The 23,166-nt window shown below is 40.0% G+C and overlaps 1 protein-coding gene across 10 annotated transcripts in view; it reads right to left on the reverse strand.

The window, feature by feature from the left end:
- LOC117428033 (calcineurin-binding protein cabin-1-like) overlaps positions 1 to 23,166 on the reverse strand; it is a 74,645-nt gene that overhangs the window by 7,022 nt on the left and 44,457 nt on the right. For all 10 annotated transcript variants that reach the window (XM_058994630.1, XM_058994632.1, XM_058994638.1 and 7 more), the window contains 5 exons: positions 16,985 to 17,148; positions 16,311 to 16,407; positions 15,383 to 15,934; positions 8,991 to 9,065; positions 2,130 to 2,448 (listed from right to left, as the gene is read on the reverse strand). In XM_058994630.1, the coding sequence (XP_058850613.1) occupies positions 2,130 to 2,448; positions 8,991 to 9,065; positions 15,383 to 15,934; positions 16,311 to 16,407; positions 16,985 to 17,148 (1,207 nt within the window). The remainder of the gene's footprint in view (positions 1 to 2,129; positions 2,449 to 8,990; positions 9,066 to 15,382; positions 15,935 to 16,310; positions 16,408 to 16,984; positions 17,149 to 23,166) is intronic.

The following is a 23,166-nucleotide window of genomic DNA, read 5'->3' on the forward strand; positions in this document are numbered from 1 at the left end:
ATGTGTGCCATCCAGTCACACATGCCTTTTACAATACCCAACAGCATTAACATTGTTGCTAATACTTTCCCAGATCTCTACACCTGGATACCAAGACTGCTGCAATATTACAACACCGTCAAAAGGCTGCTAAATACACAGAGAGGATTTTAATGTCTGAATTACATGCACACCTTGATTTGCATAGATTTTCAATTGTTGAGAAAAGGGTGCTAAGTGGAGAAGCTAATTGCTAAATATTGTATTAAAAATCGGTAAAAAAAAAAAAAATACTGCCACTTGCTAAACAATTAGCCCATTGCTATTGGACACATTTAAATCAATATTATTTAAAAGGCGGTCTATCACATATTTTGAATTCAGTGAATTCATGTTTTTTTTTTTTTTAGTGTGTCTGTGGAGTTGCTCATTCTCCTGTTGAAACCGTGAGCTCTGTACTACTTTGCTTTTGAAACATTCCCATGCTAAACACTAACCAGGTCAGGCATGAGAAAACCCTACGCAACAAAAATAAATCTTCCACAGTGTTTTTCTTCACATGGCCTACAGGGGGCACCTTCACACCAGGCTTTGTAACGTGATCAATCCACATGGTTGCCTGTGCCCGTGATGTCATTTTCTTTGATTTAACAACTATCCCAGTGCCACTTGCCAAGCAGGGGCTTGAGCCACACAAAACACTGCTAAGGATAGAACTGTGCTATGCAGTTATTGTTACAGGTATATGCAGTGCAGGAATAGGAATAACATCCCTCTGTACAGTATAGAAACTGGCATTGGCTACAGCTAGGCTCAGTGAAGGCAGGTGCTTTGTGGTCTTTACCACCTTGATCCAGACCCAAACAATTAGCTCTCTCTTCAACCCCGAGCAAATACCAACAGGGCTGACAGACCCCCCTATAAGAGACGAAACCAGTACCACCTACTGTGTATGTGTATAGATAGATAGATAGATAGATAGATAGATAGATAGATAGATAGATAGACAGAGATATTATAAACTCAATACAAAGACTTTACTGGTAAAAGGGATAATGCATCTGTATAATACCCAGGGTTCAGCAGACCCTGCAATCCTGCTCTGTGCACAGCAAACCTCCCTGGAACATGATTAGAACTCCCTCATCTATTAGGATGTTACATTTGCAGTAAATCACGCTACAGAGTGGATTATCTCCATATGAAAATGACTCCCTCCGCTCCCAAACCCACCCATTATTACAACTCAAGCTACATGATGCATTCAGAAGATTGTGTGTCATTAGCAAGGAAGGCTTATTTTACAAACCATGTGAATTTTTTTTTTTTTTTTTTTTTTTTAGATGTACTTATGCCTACTTCAAACTCAAGTGAAACACAACAGAGTAAGCTGCCCACCTTCAAAGCTGTTAATGCTGCATGTCCATATAACATTATCACCGCTGCATGCCTGTTTATGTAAAACCTTACCTTGTTTTAACAACTCTCTACCACTTCAAAAGCATCTCTCTCTCTATATGAAAGATTCCTATCAATGCTGAAAGTGCAGTAAATGACCCACTGAACGTCAACACTAAAAATTCATTTAATCTCTTGTCTAACACGGTTTTCAAAAATTGTATTTATTTTTAAACATATTTCACCAGGAAAAAAAAGTCATGCATTATTGTATTAACTGCATATTATGTGCAACCACAAGGCAGGGTCAAGTGATCAATTAACTAACTGTCTCAAAGTGATGTTGTTTATCCTCGTTCCCATAGAGACCAGCTAAAGCAAATGCTTTCCTTCCAATACTGGGCCCCTAATCACGAATACTGTGTAAGATGTGTAGCAGTCTTCTGACAATGTCCCATCCGATGGAACCCCCGTTTCTACTTGCCACCATAGCCATATTCTTTATTGCTTTAATTTCTTTATTCTCCACTTTATGACTTCTTGATCTTCTACACACACATTAAGTGTTGCACATGACTCCTAGAATCTTCATTTATTGAACTGGTGAGCATTGGACCACATATCAGATTCTACAGTGCTACAAAAAAGTGCTTTTCATATAATCCCAACTGAATAAACAAAGTGACCTGTACATGATTAGGTAGGCTTTGGTCTTTTATGGGGACGGGATGGCCCTCACACACGCTACTCACCCCCCTGTGTTAGATAGGCCATGGTGGAGGCGGTGTCGACCTGTGCCCCCCTGATCCGAGCCCCGTCCTGCAGCTCCGCCTGGCCACTGGCCTGGGAGCAGTAGGAGGAAGTCGGGTGCTGCTGCTGCTGCTGCTGCTGCCGGTCTTGTTTGGCCTGCAGGTCCCCGCTCAGCCTGGCCGTGCTGTCCGATGAAGGAGTGTGGTCAGGCGTTCCTGCCGCGGACTGCAAGGGACAGGAGGACGCGGTGGTGGGGGTCACGGGGAAGAAGAGATCCCTGTGCTCCTTGTGCTTGGGAGTAGTGGGGGTGTCGCCTGTTGACTGAAAAAAAAAAAAAACAATACAAAATCAATACTCTGGGATATTAAAAGAGGATACGTGTCTGAGATCTTGTTTGAAGGGACACCCTAGTGGAATTGAATAGCCAGCAAATGGGTGAATTATGTTTATTCCGGCCAGGGACATCTGCTCTTATTCGAGTGCCAAGAGTAGGCAGGACCTGCAGGTTATGAAGTTATCATTTTTCGTTGTAGGTTAAAAAATAAAAAGCATAATGGAATTATCGGAGGCAGTAGTTTGTTTACTGCTTCCTTGTATTTTAGTGAAAATGCTTGTACCAATTTATGAGCCAAACAGAATCATACGCCAGACAAAAAAAAAAAAAAATTCAACATTTTAGATTTCATAAAATATACAATTCAGTCTCACTATTTTATTTTCATAGCACAACAAAACAGCAGCACCCATAAAACATCTACAACACTACTGCCGTATAAAAATTATAAAAGTCTGATCCACCAAGCTTGGAAAAACAAAGCTTACCCACTTCAGTCCTCCTTTAAAGCCAGGTATTCCAGCTATTGAGAAAGAATCCAGTGTTCTGCCAGGAGTCGTGGTATTGTTGAGCCCCAGAATGAACACGACGCAGGGTGCCTCCATCCCTCCCCCCCGTTTTAAAGGATCACTCACAAGGACAAGGGCTACGAGTAAAACCTGTAACCATGGACTGAGAGCACAGCGATGGGGTGCCATAGCAACCAGGAAAATGAAACGACGGAACAAGCAAAATGGATGCACTCCAAGTCTAATCTAACAGATCACAAAGCAAGAGGGTTTTTTTTGTTTGTTTTTATTGCATATGCATTCACCTTTAAAAAGATGCTCCGAGTGCTTTTACAAATGTGGCAAAGCGTTTGGGATTTGTGAGGGTACAGAGATAGCCATAATATTAAAATTAAAAAGGTGTGGGAATTCAGTGCGAAAAGGTCTACAAAAATACAATAAGAAAAACCCCACCCACATCAGGACACTCTGGCCATGAATGATGAACACTTTCTCACTAATCTGGAGCTTTATGAAGGTGCCCTATGAGTTCAGAACAGGGCAGGCAGCCCAAAAAACAAAGCAAAAGTGTAGTAGGAGGTCCTGCAGAACTTTCAGGTGCCTACCAAAGTCCCCAAAACAGACGGTTTCCCTGGATTTCTAAATATCACAACAACCCACAATCCTGCCCAATTCGAAACTGATGGAACATGTCACACTCCCAGCAGAGAGAGGTGGGGTTAAAACCGCCACTCTAGTTGAATTCTATGGCAATAACCAGACAAACAAATGCTTCCTTTTTTGTAACCCTGATACGCCCCAACCATGCCAGAGTGTAAAATATAAACAATATACAGTACAATATACACTGCTGTCAGCATTTACCCCCCTATGCTCTGGTAGAATGGAGGGCCCTGTGTTTGTACAGTAAATGATATTGTTAAGTACGAGAAATGTGCATTAAATAACAATCACCGTTTGCTTTAAACCAGTGGTCCTCAGTTGCGGCTCTTTGAATCCAGTCCAGGGCCTTGTTCCAACAAGGTTCTTATTTAATTGAACCTTGGCACACCTGCGTAGTTGTATTTGTAATTACCATAGAACTAATCAATTACAGTTCAATTACACACCTCTCCAAGCTTAATCATTCACAGTTTCATGTTGTGTTTCACACTGAGCAAACATTCTTCTTTTTTTTCAACCACTTTTAGTGACCCCATTTGTTTGAAAAAGCATTATATACTGTATTGTGTTTCTGTATTTGTACCTGGCATCACTGCTTAGTAAAATAAACAGAGTAAACATGCTAATGTGTGGAGCTGTTCATGTTGCTTTTTAGTGTAATTCTAATTAGAACTGCAATTGCTGCAGCATAATTGTAACCATGTATTAAACAAAATAGCATTAAAATTACAATTTCAGCAAATAATTCTGCTGTAATTGAAATTGTAACTGACCCCAGGTCTGTAACACACTAAACTGTTTCCAGTCCTACATGGCATGGGTACTTATTAAAAACAACCGTACGTACTTGTCAAGAATAAGAATTATGTAAAAACGTGTAATGAAAAGGTAGCCCAGTGCTATTTTATTGTGGTTGCTTGGTTCTGGACAGACAACAACCAAGTCAAAAAACGTGATTCTTCCAACACTGCAGACCTGAAACTTGTTTTCACAGGCTGGGTTTATTATGATATCCAGAGCTTTAAAAGACAGAATGAGGATGCCGAATCCCTTGAGAGCTACTAATGCAGTCCAGCTATTCTACAGAGCATTGCAGCGGCTCTGCTCGTTAATTCATTTTACAATACTAGTCCCGCACAGCTTTAAAAGAAAATGAGAAGCCCTTTTTTATTACAACTTGTATGTTAGGAACACACACCCTCCTCCACGACTCTAAATACAAAACCAGAGCTATCGGTACCAAGAGAAAGTGCTGTAGATTCCCATGATCTACATTCAGTGTCTGTAATAAAAGCAAGTGTGACACACATAGACAGGCATAACCCCAGACTGCGACTCTCTCAATATCAAGTGCGAAAGAATGTTATAGTCTTGATCACAATTTGGTAAGGAGTTCTCTAAATGCACAATTTAACTCATGTGACATATGTAAATACATGCCATTATTATTATTATTTGTTTATTTAGCAGACGCCTTTATCCAAGGCGACTTACAGAGACTAGGGTATGTGAACTATGCATCAGCTGCAGAGTCACTTACAATTACGTCTCACCCGAAAGACGGAGCACAAGGAGGTTAAGTGACTTGCACAGGGTCACACAATGAGTCAGTGGCTGAGGTGGGATTTGAACCGGGGACCTCCTGGTTACAAGCCCTTTTCTTTAACCACTGGACCACACAGCCTCCTATAAGTATACTACTACATGTAGAGATACCTGAAGATAAATACAATTACATTGTATTTAACTATCACATATTAAAAACAATTATCAACTTGGGGTACTACAATTCTAGCAACGCCACCGTTACTCCGACTGAAAACCATAAAAGTGTGTCTTACGACTGGTGCGTCACAATTATTGTGTTGAGTCATTTCTTAGATTTCAGCAGATGAGAGAATTAATATTCTTGATTTGATAACACACATCAGCAAGTTTCACCCCCTCCCCAAACCCGTTTGGTTGCCACAACAACCTGCCAGTAACTTGGAGAGTGCGATACGGTAACCAGGCCTTACTAACTCTACGAGAAACCACATCCCCACGAGGTACTGTACCAGGAACATGACTCACCTCCCAACTGTTAAAACTACAAACTCAATGTAATGTAAGAGAGCAGTCCTGTTTTCACTGCGCGCCACCAATAACACCACAGTGACGAATCGTTTAAGGGAAACAGCCATCCTACTGTTGAGGGGAACTTTTTGATCAACTAGAGAACTTTATGTTCATTTTTAGTGTCAATTTTTGTTTTATCAAACTTGTTCACTCCCTATGGTTTTCAAATGCTACTAATAATAATGAAATCTGAAGACTGTACATTACAGATTCAACCCAATCGTATCAAACTTCAGATCTAGAGGAAAGCCTCACTATGTCTCTGAGGAAATGAACACACTGCTGCCTGATGAGATCTTTGAGATCCAGAGAAAATAATGCTGCAAGCCTTCAAGACCCAGGGAACCACACAGCACTACTTTCACCTGTTTAGCCTTAACCCAGTAGAGTCCAGTTTTACCTTTCCTTGTTGAATGATTCTATATTAACATAACCAGACATCAATACCTGCTACAAATTAAAAATGAGTCGACAGATTTGAACGTCAACAAAGAATTCAGTCCCATACTGGGGAATTCCTGTTGTCTGTCTTTGTTAATTGCGCAACTAGTTTTGCCCCATTGTTGCACTGACTAATGAAATAAGTGGGTTATAAAAGTCATTGCGGTAGATAAATATTTCTTCTGGTGTTATTTTATATTTTCCACTGCGAGTATATTTTAAAAAGGTCATCTATACATAGTTTTTATATTGAATGATGAATAATGAGCTTTGCTAAGGCTTTTGGAGAACTAATAAACCGACAGGCTTCAATGCACAAGGCTAACATGCTTCCCCACAATCAGTCTTGACGAGCCTTTTCAGAAGCAGTTTTTAGCTGGAATAGTTAGTAAGCAGGATGAATAACAATCCATGCAAAAAGTACTACAGAGAACCATACAGAACACACATAGTAGGCTATCAAAGAGGTAAGAGATTCGATACTAGGAAAATGTAATCCCTTAATACTAGGACAACTTCTTTAAATATAAATTATTGGCATAATACATTGCAAGGTGCCACCTGAACTGTTACACAGAAGGAGTGTAACTGTATGCCAATTTGAGCAAGATAAGGGGAAGCCCTGCGAAGGGAATGGAAAACCCCTTGATCCGGGGGACTTGTGTCTGAGGTTAGCTCAGTCGACAGCAGCTTCATGTAAATTACAAGATCAAACGCTGCATGGTTTACCACTTGAAGGTACTCGCTGCTCCCACTGCACACTTACAGTTAAGCACCACAGGTCAAAAGTCAAATCGCTTCAAAAGAATAATAATAAAAAAAAAAAACAACAACTGGGTCCTGCGTTCAGGAGCAGCACCAGCTAAGAGTGGTGTTCCACATGCCCAAAGCAAACCAACTCCCACGTCATGATTGTGTTAAGGTTGCTTCATACTTCAGACTCCCACCTCATTTCTGGTCGGAGTCGAGGGTCTCTGACCGTGTGCCACAGGTCAGAATTACGTCAGCCACACTCTTGCGACTTGCCTCTTTTTTTGGAAAGTCGTACAGCATTTTCTCATGCGTCTGCGATCTGAAACCGCACAGGGTCGGATAATGTTGAAAAATGTCAACATCTGCTGCATGGTGGGAGTGAAGCTGCACAGCTTTAGAGCTGTCTGCGCTGGACGTATCGCATTCATCTGCGACAGAAGTATGAACCAACCCTTAGAGTTGCTGAATTATTATTTTAATTAACGGAAGAGATGGTTTGTAAGTTACTTGGCTTTGGCACCTTCTTATAAATTTTTTGGGGAAAAAAAAGAAAGTTACTATAGATTCAGGACATGAAGGATACCACTTCTGAAAAATAAAACCCTAAGAACACTTTTCATTAAGTGTCTCTAATTACTGTGTATTTACATAGTAGTTACTTACAGTAGGAAATACATGTGTACTTACACATACTTACAATGTTATCATGCATATTTACAGGATTCTTCATGCGTAAATCTTTTTGCATGATATATGCAAGTACACAATTGTATCAGAAAAGGGTTAGGTTTAGAGTTAAGGTTACAGAGACAATATAAAGTGTTACAAAATCCAGAATACAATATCAATCCAATATATTAAAGTGGGATTTATATGGCATACTGGAAAAGATTTACTGCAATTCTTTTGTTAGTTCTACGTGGTACCACCATACAGCATCTCTCAACACAGGATAACAAGTAGCTACAAAAAAAATAAATAAATAAGAAAATAATAATAATAAACTCATTACTGCAAGGTTTTGTGTTAGAAAACAATGTGGCAGATTTATGTTTCCTTCGAAATCAGTGGCTCCGTATTTTTTTTTCTAATCTGCTGTCTGAACCCCTTCACCCCAGCAACAGCCTACTGTGAGGCAGCGCCTGGGCTGATTGAATCATATACTCTATTTTTTAGATTTTTCTTTAGTAAGATCTGAGCTCTGGCAATTGAAAGCAATGCAGAGCGGCTGACTGATTGCCTTGGAAACGTTCAAATTCAATCCTGAAGTACAGGGCACTGCAGCGGACTGACAACAATAATAAAAAATCAAGGAGGGCTGCGCAGGCTGGAGAAACAAAACAACAACAACAACGCTGCTCATGCCAGAGGCAGACTCCACAACACTGCAGCACTGCCGTTAAATCTTTAATGAACACGGTGGCAGACTTTTTTTTCATTATTACAAAACTCATTACTTCATGTTACACCCTTGAGCTGTCTTACTTATCGTTGCACTGCAGGTCTGCATTAAATAAACCTGCAATCAAATCTATATATCTCTATGTGGCGAGATTCTGTAGCAATACCCATCACAGCTACAAGCAGGTTCCTCTGGGGATATACCTTCCGGTCGCTTCGAGATTGAGCAGAGTAGGTATTGGAGATCATGGCAAGTTCAGGGATGATTACCTGTCTGCCTAGAAACAAGAGGCTTGCATGCAACTAGATGGACTGATATCACCCATCGGCACAAAAATAAATATGTATGGACACGCATCTCACCTAGCAGGGTTAGAAACACCCCATTGTAGAGATCAGCACCATGAAAACATCAGCTATAAATCACAGCAGGTCGAGTAGCAAGGTTTAATCAAATCTGGTCGAGTGGTTGTGAAGGTTTCGCTTCGTTACCCCATCCAATCAGAGCGTACGGAACGTCTACACCACAATTGGATTGGCTGTTCTATCTAAAAAGCCTGACATGCTTACATACAGGCAGAGGTATCATACTGTCACAAGGTAATAAAAGGTTCTGCAACACGTTCAAGTTTAAGGCATCCTACCTGTTTCTGTGTAGACGTGGCCATTTGTATCTGACAGAATTTCACTGCTTGATCCAGAGCCGCATCTTCGTCAACCTGAAGAGAAAGATAAATTAAATATGAAAAGCACTGTACTGGATGAATTAAATATGGCCTCTTGCAGTGAGCACAGGGCTATTATTTTCAATGCCAATTATTCGGTCTCCTACGATAGATACAGATTTCCTTGGTGCTAATAAATGGTTGACCATGATGTCCAGGGGTGAAATTCTCAACAAAAAAGTGCAGCTACTTGTATGCACAGCCGGGTGTAAACATTTTAATAATTGAGACAATGAGTGCCAATGCATAAATACTTTAACAATATATATATATTATATATATATATATATATATATATATATATATATATATATATATATATATATATATAGGTACACTATACATTTATACATACAAAATAAGCCTTAAAAATTAACTGATCAATTATAACCAATTCACCATAAACAATGAAGTTAAAAACTGACAGCTTTATACCCTCCGCTTGTATCACTCAGTCATGTACTGTAAGGTAACACTTAAGTTAAACCTTGAATGACAAGCATTAAGAAATATTACACTATGCAGTAACTGCTATAGAGCAGGAGTTTATCCTAAAAAATGCTATTTAATTTATAAAAAAAAAACAAAAAAAAAACACAAATGCTATGAAAAAAAGATACAAAAAGGCCTAAGGTCAAACAATGCACAATAGGGGCTAAATACCTCTCAATGTATTATGTAACAGGCACTACTACTACTAATGTACTTGGCCATTTTAATCTCCATAGTATTCTCTGAAATCATCCCCATACTTTCCAGACCCTGGGTACTCACCTACAACAGGACCTGGCCATGCTACAATAATAGCCTTGGATTAGAACATATATCCCGGTTTCTTTTATTTATTTTGTACTTATTACTTATCTTCCAATATTATGTTCTGTGTGCTTCTCTGTTGGTTTCTGTGTAGATTAATTACCACAATCTATATTCCAGAAAAAGATTTCAGGCAGAAACAGTGTAAATGTTTTTATTTTTAGATAGTTTATGTTATTTTATCCTTAGTATTGTGCTTTCTGCACAAGAAACAAAGTGGCAAAAGACACATTTTCATAAAATAATATCATTACTATGGTTTATTTCTTTTTTTTTTTTTTTTTTAGATGAAAACTCACGTTTAACTTAAACTCTTCAAAATGTTTCAGAAAAGGGGGCATTGTACAAAGAAAAAATACCTCACCGTTTTGGTTTTCTACAGTCCTCATAACAGAAAATACTAGGATCACAACAAAACAAAACGTTGATCACTATGCTTAACATGTACCTTGCTAGTTGGGCCCATGTTTGAAAAGCGTGAAGCACACCTCCATCTGTATCCCGATTCTGACTCGCTTACCAAATCTGAAGCTGCACTTTGATCCTGTTTATTTATGTTATTGTTAATCCCTACTGTCCCACACATCACTTGCCATTTTAGAAAATTTTGCGCAAATCTTGCCAATGTGGTAAATCGGTGCAAGGCAAAACACGTTTTTATAATTATTTGTAATATTTCACAACTATAATTTATGGCGAACACTGACGTGGATTTTTGCCTTCAAATTCATGTGCTTCAATGTTCGTTTCGAATATTTCAGATAGTTTCTCCGCCACACTAAAGAAAATAATTATGACTAATAATGATAATTACGCCATATTGCTGTTTTCACGCTGCACTGCTAGTCTTCTCTCGTTGGTCCACGAATGAGCAGTGACACAAAGCGTAATGGGCGGAGATTTGTGCCAAAATGAAATCTGATCGAGCTTTCATTCTGACCAATCAACATGCAGTGATTATACTGACATTAATGGTGGCCAATAGCAGCCAACTGAAACAGAAGCAGTATGGGGAAACAAAATGCAAACAGAACGAACTGTGCTGAACGAAAGCGTATTTGAGAAACGCTGTACTAGTGGACTGTGTGAGTGGATGGAATGCATCTGCGTTGGATGAAAAGCAGATTAAATAAATCCTGGTACCCAGTACCGGCATCAAAATAAGACCCGGTACAAAGTACCGGAGAGTACCGGCAGAATTCCACCTCTGACCATGTCTATCCCAAAAATAACGAGAAATAAAGGGGTATCCTGTACGTATATTTTAATTTCCACTATTCTTATTGTATTTATTTGTTCTGTGTTGTAGCTTGTTGCTACTTTCCCTGGGATCTCATTGACAAACACAACCCCCAGTTGAACAAAATGTGTTCCCTGTACAGTGAAGCAATTCCCTGCATCTTGCCTTGTCGTTCTCACTACACTGCATGGCGATCTAAGAATAATAAACTGTGGGAGTCTAACCTGCAAGCATCCAAGGTATAGGATGCATGTCAATGGATTTTCAACACAATTTAGATTTCTGTTGCATATGTAGTTAAACAAGCATTCCTACAGGAACCTCCTCAATCCCTTTGTTCTCTGGGTTTTTCATTATAAATCAGTTTTTTTGGTGCTGGGAAGTACTATAGAACACATTTAAGTTCAGACATTGTACCACCTGGAATGTGTAAATTTGAGATACAGCCCCCCTCCCTCTGACATCCACTGCAATTAGCCAGATACTTTGTGTACCACCAGCCCTAACAATACATTTGTCCTTAAACATTTGCTCTTGTCTTAATAATGACAAAGATGGTTTAGATTAATTGAATAGAGCCACTGTTGTACAGAGTGTAGGGGAGATTCCAGTGCTGTTCTCCTGCACAGTAGCTGCCCCTTCTGCATAGGGAAAACCCATCTTTTCTCATTAGTATACTCCATGGAGAGAGAGAGAGAGAGATAGAGAACAGACTAACACACTACCATTCATTCAGTGTCTGCAGGTCTGCAGTACAGGACCTCTGAGTATGGTTTCCTACTGTGAGCCTTCCTCCCTTCCTCCCACAACTGCATAGCTGCACCTCTTATGCACTGCACATCACGACCACTGCATTTACATCAGCTCAGGCTTTCGCCAACATACTGTATTCATTTTAAATCTACTATCCTTTCCAGTTCAAATCTTCTGCAAATTTAGGTAGCCTGCATCCATACAAAAAATACAATCCTCTCAATTTTGAGTTGATGTTTCTATCCGATCGTTCAATGCTTTGTACATATCTCAGATTTCTGACTTGGAGAGGTTAACCAGGAAGTTATCTTTCAGTGTTTGTGGCCGTGAGTTTTTCAAAACATGATGAAAACAGACATCTGGGTCAGACAGAAACGGCTTGGGAACAATACTATGAAGTCTGAAACTATTCATTCAGAGAATGACTGTCAGTATGCTGATGAATGCTGAAGGAAGCTAAAAAGAACATTAAGTAATGGACTGTAATAACTAAGACTTTGTTTGCATACAAACCAAAACTGTTTCTGTTTTACTTTGAGATTAAACTTGTAGATGACACAAACAACTATCTACTTGGGTAGTAGCAGCCAGTGCAACAGTTTGGTTTATAGAATGACAACATAACAGGCAGGTTTTAATGGCAAGAGTTTAAACAAACTGGAAGGTGAACAAGTGTGGACAGGAGGTTAATCTACTGATGAATGCAGTAAACACACACCAATTAATGATATTTTATGACTGAAGTTTTCAATAATTAAACTTTTGATCACATCTGTAATTACTAGTTAATTTAAAGTTTACAAGCCAATTGCTTCAAAATGCACAGCTTTAGAAGGAAGGGGTCAGTGAGCAGTTCTTGTGAGCATTTTCTCCATATGCTGGCTGACCCGAGAACCAACAGAGGCTCTGGACCCCAGGACCTATCAGACAACATTAATCTGCCAGGCGATCCGGGGGGCAAACGAGACACCATCCACCAAGAGAACCTCTGACTAACGTGTCACTACAAGTCTTTTCTCACGGTCTTTAACTGAGCACACCGAGAAGGCCCTCCAGTTGAGGCGTGAGACAGTAATCACATAAAAATGATCCTGATTCATCACCAGATTTATATTTCACAGGTTTCAACAGCACAGGAATCTTTAAGTAATCAGTGTTGGATGGCATTTGAAAAAGATCCAAGGAAACTGATCGCAGGGCTACACTGCACTGACTTACTCAACACTAACAATAAAAAGCCTTTTATTGTGAACAAAGAACTGAAACATCACATCATTTAACTCTGACTTAAACTTACTGATCTGTTGCAGTTCTACACTATTTTACCTAATGTATTAAATCACATATGATACATTTTAAAGAGATCAATGCTATTATAATAAATGGTTATCTTGCTTAACCCTACTAGACACCCTGTCACACCAGGGTTTGTACAAAATAATTCTGTAAACCCATTTGGAGACACAGACTGTAACAAGCAGACTTGGAAACAGTTTTTCTCAAAGTACAATAGGTCTGATTTCAAAGCAGGGGTGTCAAGTTTAAACGTGCACACGAATCAGTTTAGTTTACTACTAAACATATACATTCACCATTAAAATTAAACTTGTAAGCAAGTTCAATGCAAGTTTACTCACTACAAAACAATAAACCTAATGGATTTCACTCATTAACATTTCCCAGGACAGCTACGTCAATCAGCCGTACTTTACAGATCACACGCAACACCATCTGTGGCTAAGCTATAACCTGAAATGGTTCAGGCAAGTTCATAAAAGTTTTTGCAATTTCCCCGTTTACACAGACAGGACAATATCGAACTGCTCTAAGCTTCCTAGATAAGCAACAATAAACACTTGGTGCTTCTAAGGTCAAGGTTTTCTTTCAACAGCAGCTCCACAGAGATAAAGGGTTCTAATCCTTGTGCAAACAAACAATGTGTGGTACAAAAGGAAGTGCCCTTCAGCTGAATACTTTGCATTGAAAAAGTAACAGGAGGTACAATAGAGTGACCCAAAGCTTCCTTTTCATTGAGTCTATGCATACTATTTCGAAGCAAGTGCAAAAGCAACATGGTTATTATATAATATATATATATATATATATATATATATATATATATATATATATATATATATATATAATTACACAGTTTTTAAAAAAAGAGCATACCATCGAAAAAAGTTCAAGAGTTATCTGAAGAAAAATCCAGGTGATCATTGTTTCCATACTTTGTACGAGGTAATGCATACAATGAAGCTGCAGCAACACTGTGCTAATTGCAACACTCAGTCATTACTGTATCTATAAATAAATGTCTTATAAAATTTTGGCCTGTTTATCCCGCTTATCGTGGCGAATGTTTCAGGATCAGCAGGGTAGGCTGTAATGAAGTTTATTACCACTGAAATAAATTGGCCACCTATGGTTCCACTGGGCAGTTTGTCAATCGCAAGATCAAAGATGAAGAGGCAGAATGCCCTGGGCTTCACCACAGGAGCCTGCAAAACATTAAGAGAAGCCTGAACTGGGCAGATTCAGAACCAGAGAAACACTGCCAGAGGATAGCTGGTGCAGGAGCAATTTCAAGTAACAGACCTGCTTCATTTCTGTGGTCTCAATTGAAGCTTTTACAGTATCTTGCCATATTTCGTGCAGAAATGGGGAAGTAACATGTTGTCTTGTTACAGAACAAAGATAATGAGTTTGTCATAAGCTCTACACACTTCCCCCTGCTCTGTGGATATCCCCACAACATCTTTTTCAACATGATGTTTAAATATTTATTTGCGAGTTGAAATGATCTTTGATGAACACCACGGAGACAGGTTACCCTATATAGTGTACTGCTCAGCAAACAAAGCTTGAATACCATCAACAAAAGAGATATACCATGTAACAGAAAAATGCTAAATTCAAACACTGCAACTACTGTATTCAAATGACGTACTGTTATTAACAATAGGCTTCTGTGAGTCTAGGGTGGTGGAAATGCATTAAAACCTGTGTGCCTACCTAAGGACATACTGGCATATCTATGCTTGTTTACAAGACTGTCTAAGGGTCAGGGGTGCGATGAGCGATTATAACAGGAAGCTAAAAGAGCCCAGATCAACAATAGACTTGCTGTGTGTCCCTATAAGTGCTTCATGAATCACAGGTTCTTTAATATACCACACACCATTCTCAATGTAGAACACTCATTTTAGTCGTATCATTTGTCACCAAATTACAACTTACAGTAATTAGAAATAAACACAATGCTTAATCTGGTCTCAGTCTGGCATCATATGTCAATGTGTCACCATAAAAGTTATTTAAAGATATTGCATATTCTGTCCATACATTTAATTGGGACATAACATCCTTTTAAATTTAGATTTAAAAAATGCGGCTCAGGCCCTCAAAAGGCTATTCTAGTCAAGCTCTTTAAACCTGCGACTGCATCTTTTTACCTGCTTTATAGCCCCCAAAGACCAGTTACCAAAATAAATCTTGTTACCTGTTTGATTAACATGTAGGTCTCCGACATGATCGTCTCAATCCTGCCCAGGTCGTACGTCATGATTTTCTGTCCCTGCTGCCACACCCTGTAGGCATCCAATAGCAGCGTCTTCCCTGAGTCTGTGTCCTCCAGCAGCTTCCTCTTGCGGCTGGGTCTCCTCACGATGCCAGACTCCATCCCGCCAGCGCTTACGTGGGACAGTCCCTTAGCTGCTGCCTGCTGCTTGGAGCTGATGCTCAAGTCCTCCAGGGAGAGTTCTGGGGTCTTGCTGCCCTCTGGGAGCTTCTCCTCAGCTTTTGAAAAGTCTGCATCCAAAGATTTACAAGCAGAGTCTGCCTTGCTGGATTCCGGCCAGCGGCCAGCCTCCATCTCCATGGGCTCCTCAGAGCCCGGTCTTGCTGGTTCTCCCGTGGCGTCCGCTTTCTCTGCTTTCTCTGGTTTCTCCAGCTTGTCGGTCTGCTGCTTGGCCGGGCTGGGTTTGTTAGAGACGTCCGTCGTCATCTCCCCCATCAAAGACTGTGACAAGGTAGAAATGGGCTGTTCTGACACCTGTAAAAAAATATATATATTATAAAAGAAAATACATCTAGTGAAATAACTATATTACTGTACACTTCCAAAGTGGCTTCAGTTCTTAGAAGAAAACACTTTACAGCAAAAGAAGTCCGAGCAGCTAAAACATACTCAAGTCACATTATTAATTGTAACTAGACATGAGCATTGAACAAAGACAAAGCATGAGAATGGTTCGTAAACATGAAATAAAATGGATCTGTGAGAACAATAGTGGCTGTAAAGTGGATATGATGTTCATGGAGAACTCTGTTTCTATGTTATTAATAATTCTCTCATCATGACAGCATTGTGTGTAGGCACTTCTGCATTGCATTTGTATCGCTTTAACACCATGGAACTTGTTCTTTACCCCAGTTAGTTTGTTCAGAGTGTCCTCCAGTACTTTCACATTGAGGAAAAAAGCTCTCCTGGCAAGAAGCTGGCGATCCACATCCCTCAAATATTTTCTACAAGACAGACAGACAGATGGACAATAGCAGATCAATACTGGGGCAGGTATCATAGGCGAGACATCACAGAGCCGTCATCTTTGCAGTCTTGGAAAGGGAGTTGTTTCAGGCAACACAGTCTCCACTGCCGGTACACTGAATCAAAGGCATATTTAGTCTGATGTGTTCCCTACTCTTGTGATCTTGCCTGCCTGTAACAAGGCCCTGCTTCACACAGGCCTTGTCTTAAACAAAGCTGTTTGGCTGAATTGAGTGACGGCTTGTGACGTACCAAAATCTAGGCCCTAGGGCAGAACTGAACCCAGGCCCTGGAGGATGAATGCATTTAGGGCCAGCGAATTCACTTCTTTAACTATCAGCACCAGCATTATTTTTCTCTTGTAAGCACAGATCATAGTTCCCAGCCCAGCTCAGCTCAGCCACTCACTGGATGACATCCCTCCTAGCTGTACAATAGATGGAAAGCAGGATTTCACTGGGGGTATCCTGAGGGAAAGTACCTTCTTACACCTTTCTATGTAATCATTGTTATGGAACCAGCCTGCGCTGTACATTTCCATGAGGAAGTACTCACTTTCCCTGGTCCGGCGTCCTCTGGAGCATTAACGAGACTTTGAGCAGTGTGTTGTGGTCCTTGAGCTGAGACAGAACCTCTAATAGGAGAACAATGGAGCGGTTCATATGAGACGCAAAGCTACCTGGCCGATCGATTTCATCTACTGGAATTCGCCAGATTCCCTAAACAAACAAACAAACAAACAAACAAACAAACAAACAAACAAACAAACAAACAATAAATATGTGGATTTACCATTCAGTATACAATACATACATTTCTAAGTGGGTCACTCCATCTATAGCAGCTAAAGAGCTCTTTGACCCACACTGACATCTATATTCATTAGTACACTTATGTATTAAAACACGCACACTACATGGGCAGGGCAATACATAAGAAACGCCTGCAAGTCAGTTTTTTCTTATGAGCAACAGAGCACATTTGACAAACTTTGATATAGAGGACAGGATGCTACTGTCTCAAAAGGTGATGATTCTATAATTTATACAAATGTACACAGGCTGCAAAACATGCTTTGTGTGAATACATTTAAAGTATTCAGTTAACAGAAAAAACAAAAAGAACTGCATAAAATGCAACAGTTAACAAGATGAATTATGCAGCATTTGTATACTCAAATTGTGTAAAGAAAAAAAAAGGAAAGTGAATATCCAAATGTCAAGCACGTTATTGTCATGCACCACGAAGGCAATGCTGGAGCGCAGTGCTGAACAGACGTGGGAAAGCCCCAGCCGAATCAATTACAATGAATGCAGTGTCCAGAGACAGAGAGAGAAGATTAACCATGATGTGTTTCCTCATAATCTTGGGAAGGAAAGGCTGGGCTGGTCCTAGATGGCAGAGCCATTCCACAGGGAATGCCCTAACCCTTCCAGTTTTTTTTATTAGATCAAAGCCATGCACCAGATTGAGCAACTGCAAAATAATCTGCTTAGTTTCACTGTTAAGAGATAAACTGTTCCAAATAAATGGCCCTTCAGTTTAGTCTCAGGATTACTAAAACCCACAGTAGCTTCCAAGACTGTGACTCCTGTTTTAGGAGACCATTTCACTCAACCCGATTTTGTAAACCACTTGGTCCGACCTGTAGCTCCGAGTGTATGGCAGTGGCCCCCATTTCCCCCAGTGCCAGTTCTCATCATAAGGCTGAACACATACTGTATAAAGCAGTCTCCCACTATGGCTCCTGACTACAATGTTATAATGAGGACACACAGATCCACTTAAACAGTCAAAATATGTTCTCACCCTGTAGCCTACCTTGTATTAGCAGACTAGGGACGTGCTTAAACCAAATGTGATACATTACATCATATTAAAATTCAACAACATTTTTACACACAGTCTCATCCGGTAAATGTAAATGTTTTAACGCGATAGCTGGCTTACAGCACATGCTATTTGCTAAGCTAATGTTGCAAATGAAGGTTACTTATGCAAAGCAAGTGATGAACCATGTTGTACATTTCAGTTTCCATTGGGGAAAGGGAAGTGCTACACATTCCGCCCTGTTTTTGACTAAACCCAGCAACTGCACTGCAATGCTGCTGGCTTTCCATTCCGAGGCTTGGAAAAGAGCTGTAGCTTTCCCCATTGCCAACTCAAATGCATTTCCAGCCAGCTCTGTATTTACATGAAGGAATGACTTGTCGCAATCCAAATGGTGCAAGCTTTCCCTTCCCTGGAGCTTAAACAGATGCGTTGTGAAGCCCAGAAACTGACCCTGCGAGGCCCCTCCGCAAGCTGCCACAGAACTTCTTTAAAGACTCCAACACAACTACAAAAGCTATACTAGTATTCCTAAAATGGTATCCACGCCAGACTGATGGCTTAAAATACCATGCTGAAATATTATCTGTATTGGTGTTGTTAAAACCAATTAAAAAAAAAACACATAGCAAGCTCTATAAGACTACCATCGCGAGCTGTTTGTTGATTATTCTGAAGTACGGCTACTAAACTCACTTATTTAAAAAAACATTTTAAAAATCCATTAAAACTATGAATGCCAGGTTTCTTGGTTGCTTTTCTAGGCTAGGTTTTCATGGAAGTATTTAAGCACTCACTTTGGTTTATAGTGGAGCACACACCATGCTGATTTGGACTGGGCCCTGCTGCACATGGCCATTTCTTTACTGCACCCAAGGTAAAGGATAAACAATCGTCCTCTGTTCAAAACCAAAAGCTTTTCAAAAACAGCCCTGCGTTTGAGTCCTGGCACATCTAACATTCCACAGAGTTTTCTGAAACCGCAAACCTGGTCAGAGCCAGGGATGGAAATAAGATTCCTACTGCACAGCAGTTTCACCCATGCCAGGTTTGAGCCTGATTAGCTCCAGTGTACAGGTAACAAGCACAGGTATGTCTTATTAAAAACTCCTAGTAAAACCAGGAATGGATCAGACTGCTATGCAATGGGAGTCTTATTTCCATCCCTGGTCAGAGCATGCTTATACTTTGCCATCGTCAGCCACCAAGCTGGTCTCTCCGGGCTCCATTTGCTATGCTTTATTGCTTCTAGCTTCTAGTGTTTATTTTCCTCCTACACCTGCACAGCTGTTTCCTATTGCTGCGGACACAGAGAATCACTCAAAACACTATTGTTAGCACACATTTTTTTTTTAATATTAATTTTAAAATGTTGGTGTTTGTTAATTCTAATGCTTGATAAAGACATGGAACTTTGGCACAGAGGCAAGTTCTGAAAATCACTTGCTGTTCATTCCAATTCTCTACCATGATGATGAAGATGAAGATGAAGAAAGTGAGCTCTCATCTTCCTCCCTAGAGACCTGTTTTTCAATCCTGTATACAGTTTTTAAATCCTAAAACCCATTAGAAGATTATAAAAATGGGTTGATTGGAAAGCTGGAGAACAAACTGGACAAAGAGGATCATGAATGATAAACCTTTGAATTAGAATTCAGTTTGACCTAAATTGTCTCAAAAGCTCCATTTTGCTTTATACATAAAGTACGTTAGCTGCACTAAACAGTCAACAACATCTAAAAGTACTGGTATTTCTATAGTTTGCAGTAGACATCTCAATATTTCTGGTCCAATGCTGGTACTTTTCTTCAACACCCAGGTGCCCTGGGAAAGGGCTGACACTACTGGTTTAATGTATGAGCTAGGGGAGGTGGAAAAGGTTTTCCAGTAGGGTTCAGGAAGGGATGCCTCTGCTGGAAGATACTTTTAAATTCTGTTTAAATAATACATCCAAATGTCTACAGCAGGCTAGAAGTCCATGACAGGAGACAATATTTGTGAGAATTCAAGGCAATTATCGTGTTTACTGTGTAGTGTGAGACAGACAGACAGACAGACAGACAGACACGATCAGTGTATAATGGTCCGCATTCCCTAAAAACCAGGGAACGTCCAATGCACACAACCCTCAGGAACACAGCGTGAAACCCTGTGGGTGATATATACCTCATATTTCAACACGTTTTTAACCTTCAAATGCAAATGCAGAAGTCACAGATTGTTCATTTACCACCAAACTACAGTTTATGCATCTGTTAAATCCGAAATGTAACAGTAAAGTGACACAATCCCACAATGTAGAATTAGAATAAAAGAAATGAGTTTGATAACTGGGATAGATACTGTATGTTCTTCCTTCCCCAAATATCACACTGCAGCAGTGCTAATGAACAAATATAAAAGTCAGAGATCACTCTGCTGCCTGTAGCGAATTCATCAAATGAAGAAAAACGTTTTTTTAATGAGTGGCTTCTGGAAGCTGGATGGCTTAGAGGCAGTGCAGTGCAGCCCAGTCCCTGATACTCAGCTACACTTATGCTACACCCATCTGAATTAGTCTGCACTGCTTCAAACAAAAGACATTGCATTCATTAAATTAAGCACATGTTTCCATAGGAACTCATCAGCACTCATTTCCATTATGCATAAATGATGTCAGTCCTGTATGTGTGTCTGTTTGGAGGGTGGACAATACAGCCGGTATGCAGGGTATACAACTGGGGCACTCCTAAACAGCATTTTTGTACACATCTATGAATGCCACTTAATTGGAGCAGTGCAGTAAATCGACTGCATGATCCAGGAACCTGTGAGACAGGTTTGGAAACACCTTATCACTTAAGTGCTGGGCGTGTACCCATGACCTTATTCAGTTTTCAAACAGCGCCATGCAAGATCATTGCTGGGTATGGTTGGTCATTTTTATAAAAGTACAGCACAAGGTTCTAGAAGCCTGCAACAGGTCAGGTGCAGTTGAGAAACTGGAAAGCATCTTTAACCAATCTACTGCCTCCCCCACGCTCTAGCCCAGCTGTACCAGAGAACGAGCAGGGGAAGTGGGCTACACCTCTTGGGACACCACCCTTTCAATCTTCCAGTTCAATTAAGCAAACTGAAAATTGTGGATTTATAAAAGAAGAAACTACAGTAAACAAATCCACAGCAGCCACTGCCATCTAAATTCAAGGTTTCTTTGAAACTGAAAGTCAATTACAAAAACGGTGCGTTACCCTATATTTTTTGAGGCATTACACAAACACTTTGGCCAAGACCACCCTGTAGCGCCAACCTACAACTGTACAAATAATCCTGCCTAATCTTCCCATGAAAAAAAAAAACAAAACACCAAGAAAAGTTAAAAACAGGTATGGTTCAAGAAAGTAACATCACTCTACAGGGGAAACCTTGAATAAGCAGTCACATGTTTTCAGTCGTTCAGTTTTTTCCCTAAATGTCAACATTTAAAACATCTAAAAAACTAAACAAAACGTAATCCAACCACTTTGGTTTGCAAGGACTCTCAGGAGTCCATAGCTGTGCATGTACAGAGACAATGAAGCTGTCGGGATTTATGAGAGACATTAGGATTCAAGTCTTGTAAAACATACACATTGAACACTGAACGACAGAAAACGTGTGACTGCTTATTCAAGGTTTCCCCATCATTAATTTGCACTGAATGGTTTTGTATCAAAATATAGCGTTGTTTTACTGTAGAATATATTTCTATTTAAAATCTTTTAATTACCTTCAAGGAAAAGTACATGAATTTGGAATTACTGCGTTATTACACAAAGTAAAGCAACACACAGGAGAAGTGATATAAAATGGAACAGGGCATCAAATACAACATTTAAATGAATAATTCAGGCAGAGGTAAAATCATTTGTCATCAGATCACGCTTCACCAGCGAGAGCTTCCTGGCTCCTGGCTATGAATAAACCATCGGCAAGCGGCACAGACAGAAGGTGCCCCAGTCAGAGAGGGATTCCCCTCCATAACCACAGCTAATGACAAAACGTGACAGAGATTCACAAAGAGAGGCTAGATCAGCACACACAGGGCAGCCCCCCAGGTGCAGGGCTGACTATTGATAGGGTCTTAAAGGAGCAGCGCTCAAAACTCACACTAGTTGTTTAATATTGTCAGGAAAAAAACAACACACAGAACACAATCTGAAATCTCTCAATTGCAGAAAACAGTAAAATCTATGAGAAGCACACTTCAGGTATTATACCACCCCACACCCAAAAGCATTAATAAAGCTGATCTATCCTTTGAAAACATACAAAATGTTATTTCTAAAACACAAAATGGTACACGTTTGGGATATTGCACAGGTCAAGATATTTATGGTGAGTAAGGCCACCACCACTAATGCTGACCCAAACTAATTTCACATGCATTTTATTTATGATTTACTTTTAAATGCACCCCCTCCCCCCCAAAAAAGAATTTGGTTTTAATGATGCATGTTTCTGAGAATTAAGCTGGAGGGAAAATGCTGTACTAATCCATCTACAGGACTGCACTTTATATTGTGAACGGCCAGGAATCCCTTGAAACCACCCAACAGCAACAGTTCATTATTTTTACAGCCTCTATACTCAGACACACAGCTAATCTAGCATAGAGTGCATGATGACATGCCAGGCTTTTCAGCGACAGGCCAGCGGAGAGAACTTGAATACAGAGTTTAAGACTGAAATCAGTTCTTAAAGGTTAAGGGCAATGGCTCAAAGAGAACAATTCATGTGAAAGAATACAGTACAGTTTTACACTGGCCCGTCTTTCTGCACCACGTAAACAGCGTGGCCCGTCTTTCTGCACCTATGCAGCTAATCCAGCCTTATGCCTATGGCATTCTATTCTACCGACACACTGTAATATTCTGTTAGGCAAAATG

The sequence above is a fragment of the Acipenser ruthenus genome, chromosome 21, assembly GCF_902713425.1.
Source record: "Acipenser ruthenus chromosome 21, fAciRut3.2 maternal haplotype, whole genome shotgun sequence".
NCBI classification, from domain to species: domain Eukaryota; kingdom Metazoa; phylum Chordata; class Actinopteri; order Acipenseriformes; family Acipenseridae; genus Acipenser; species Acipenser ruthenus.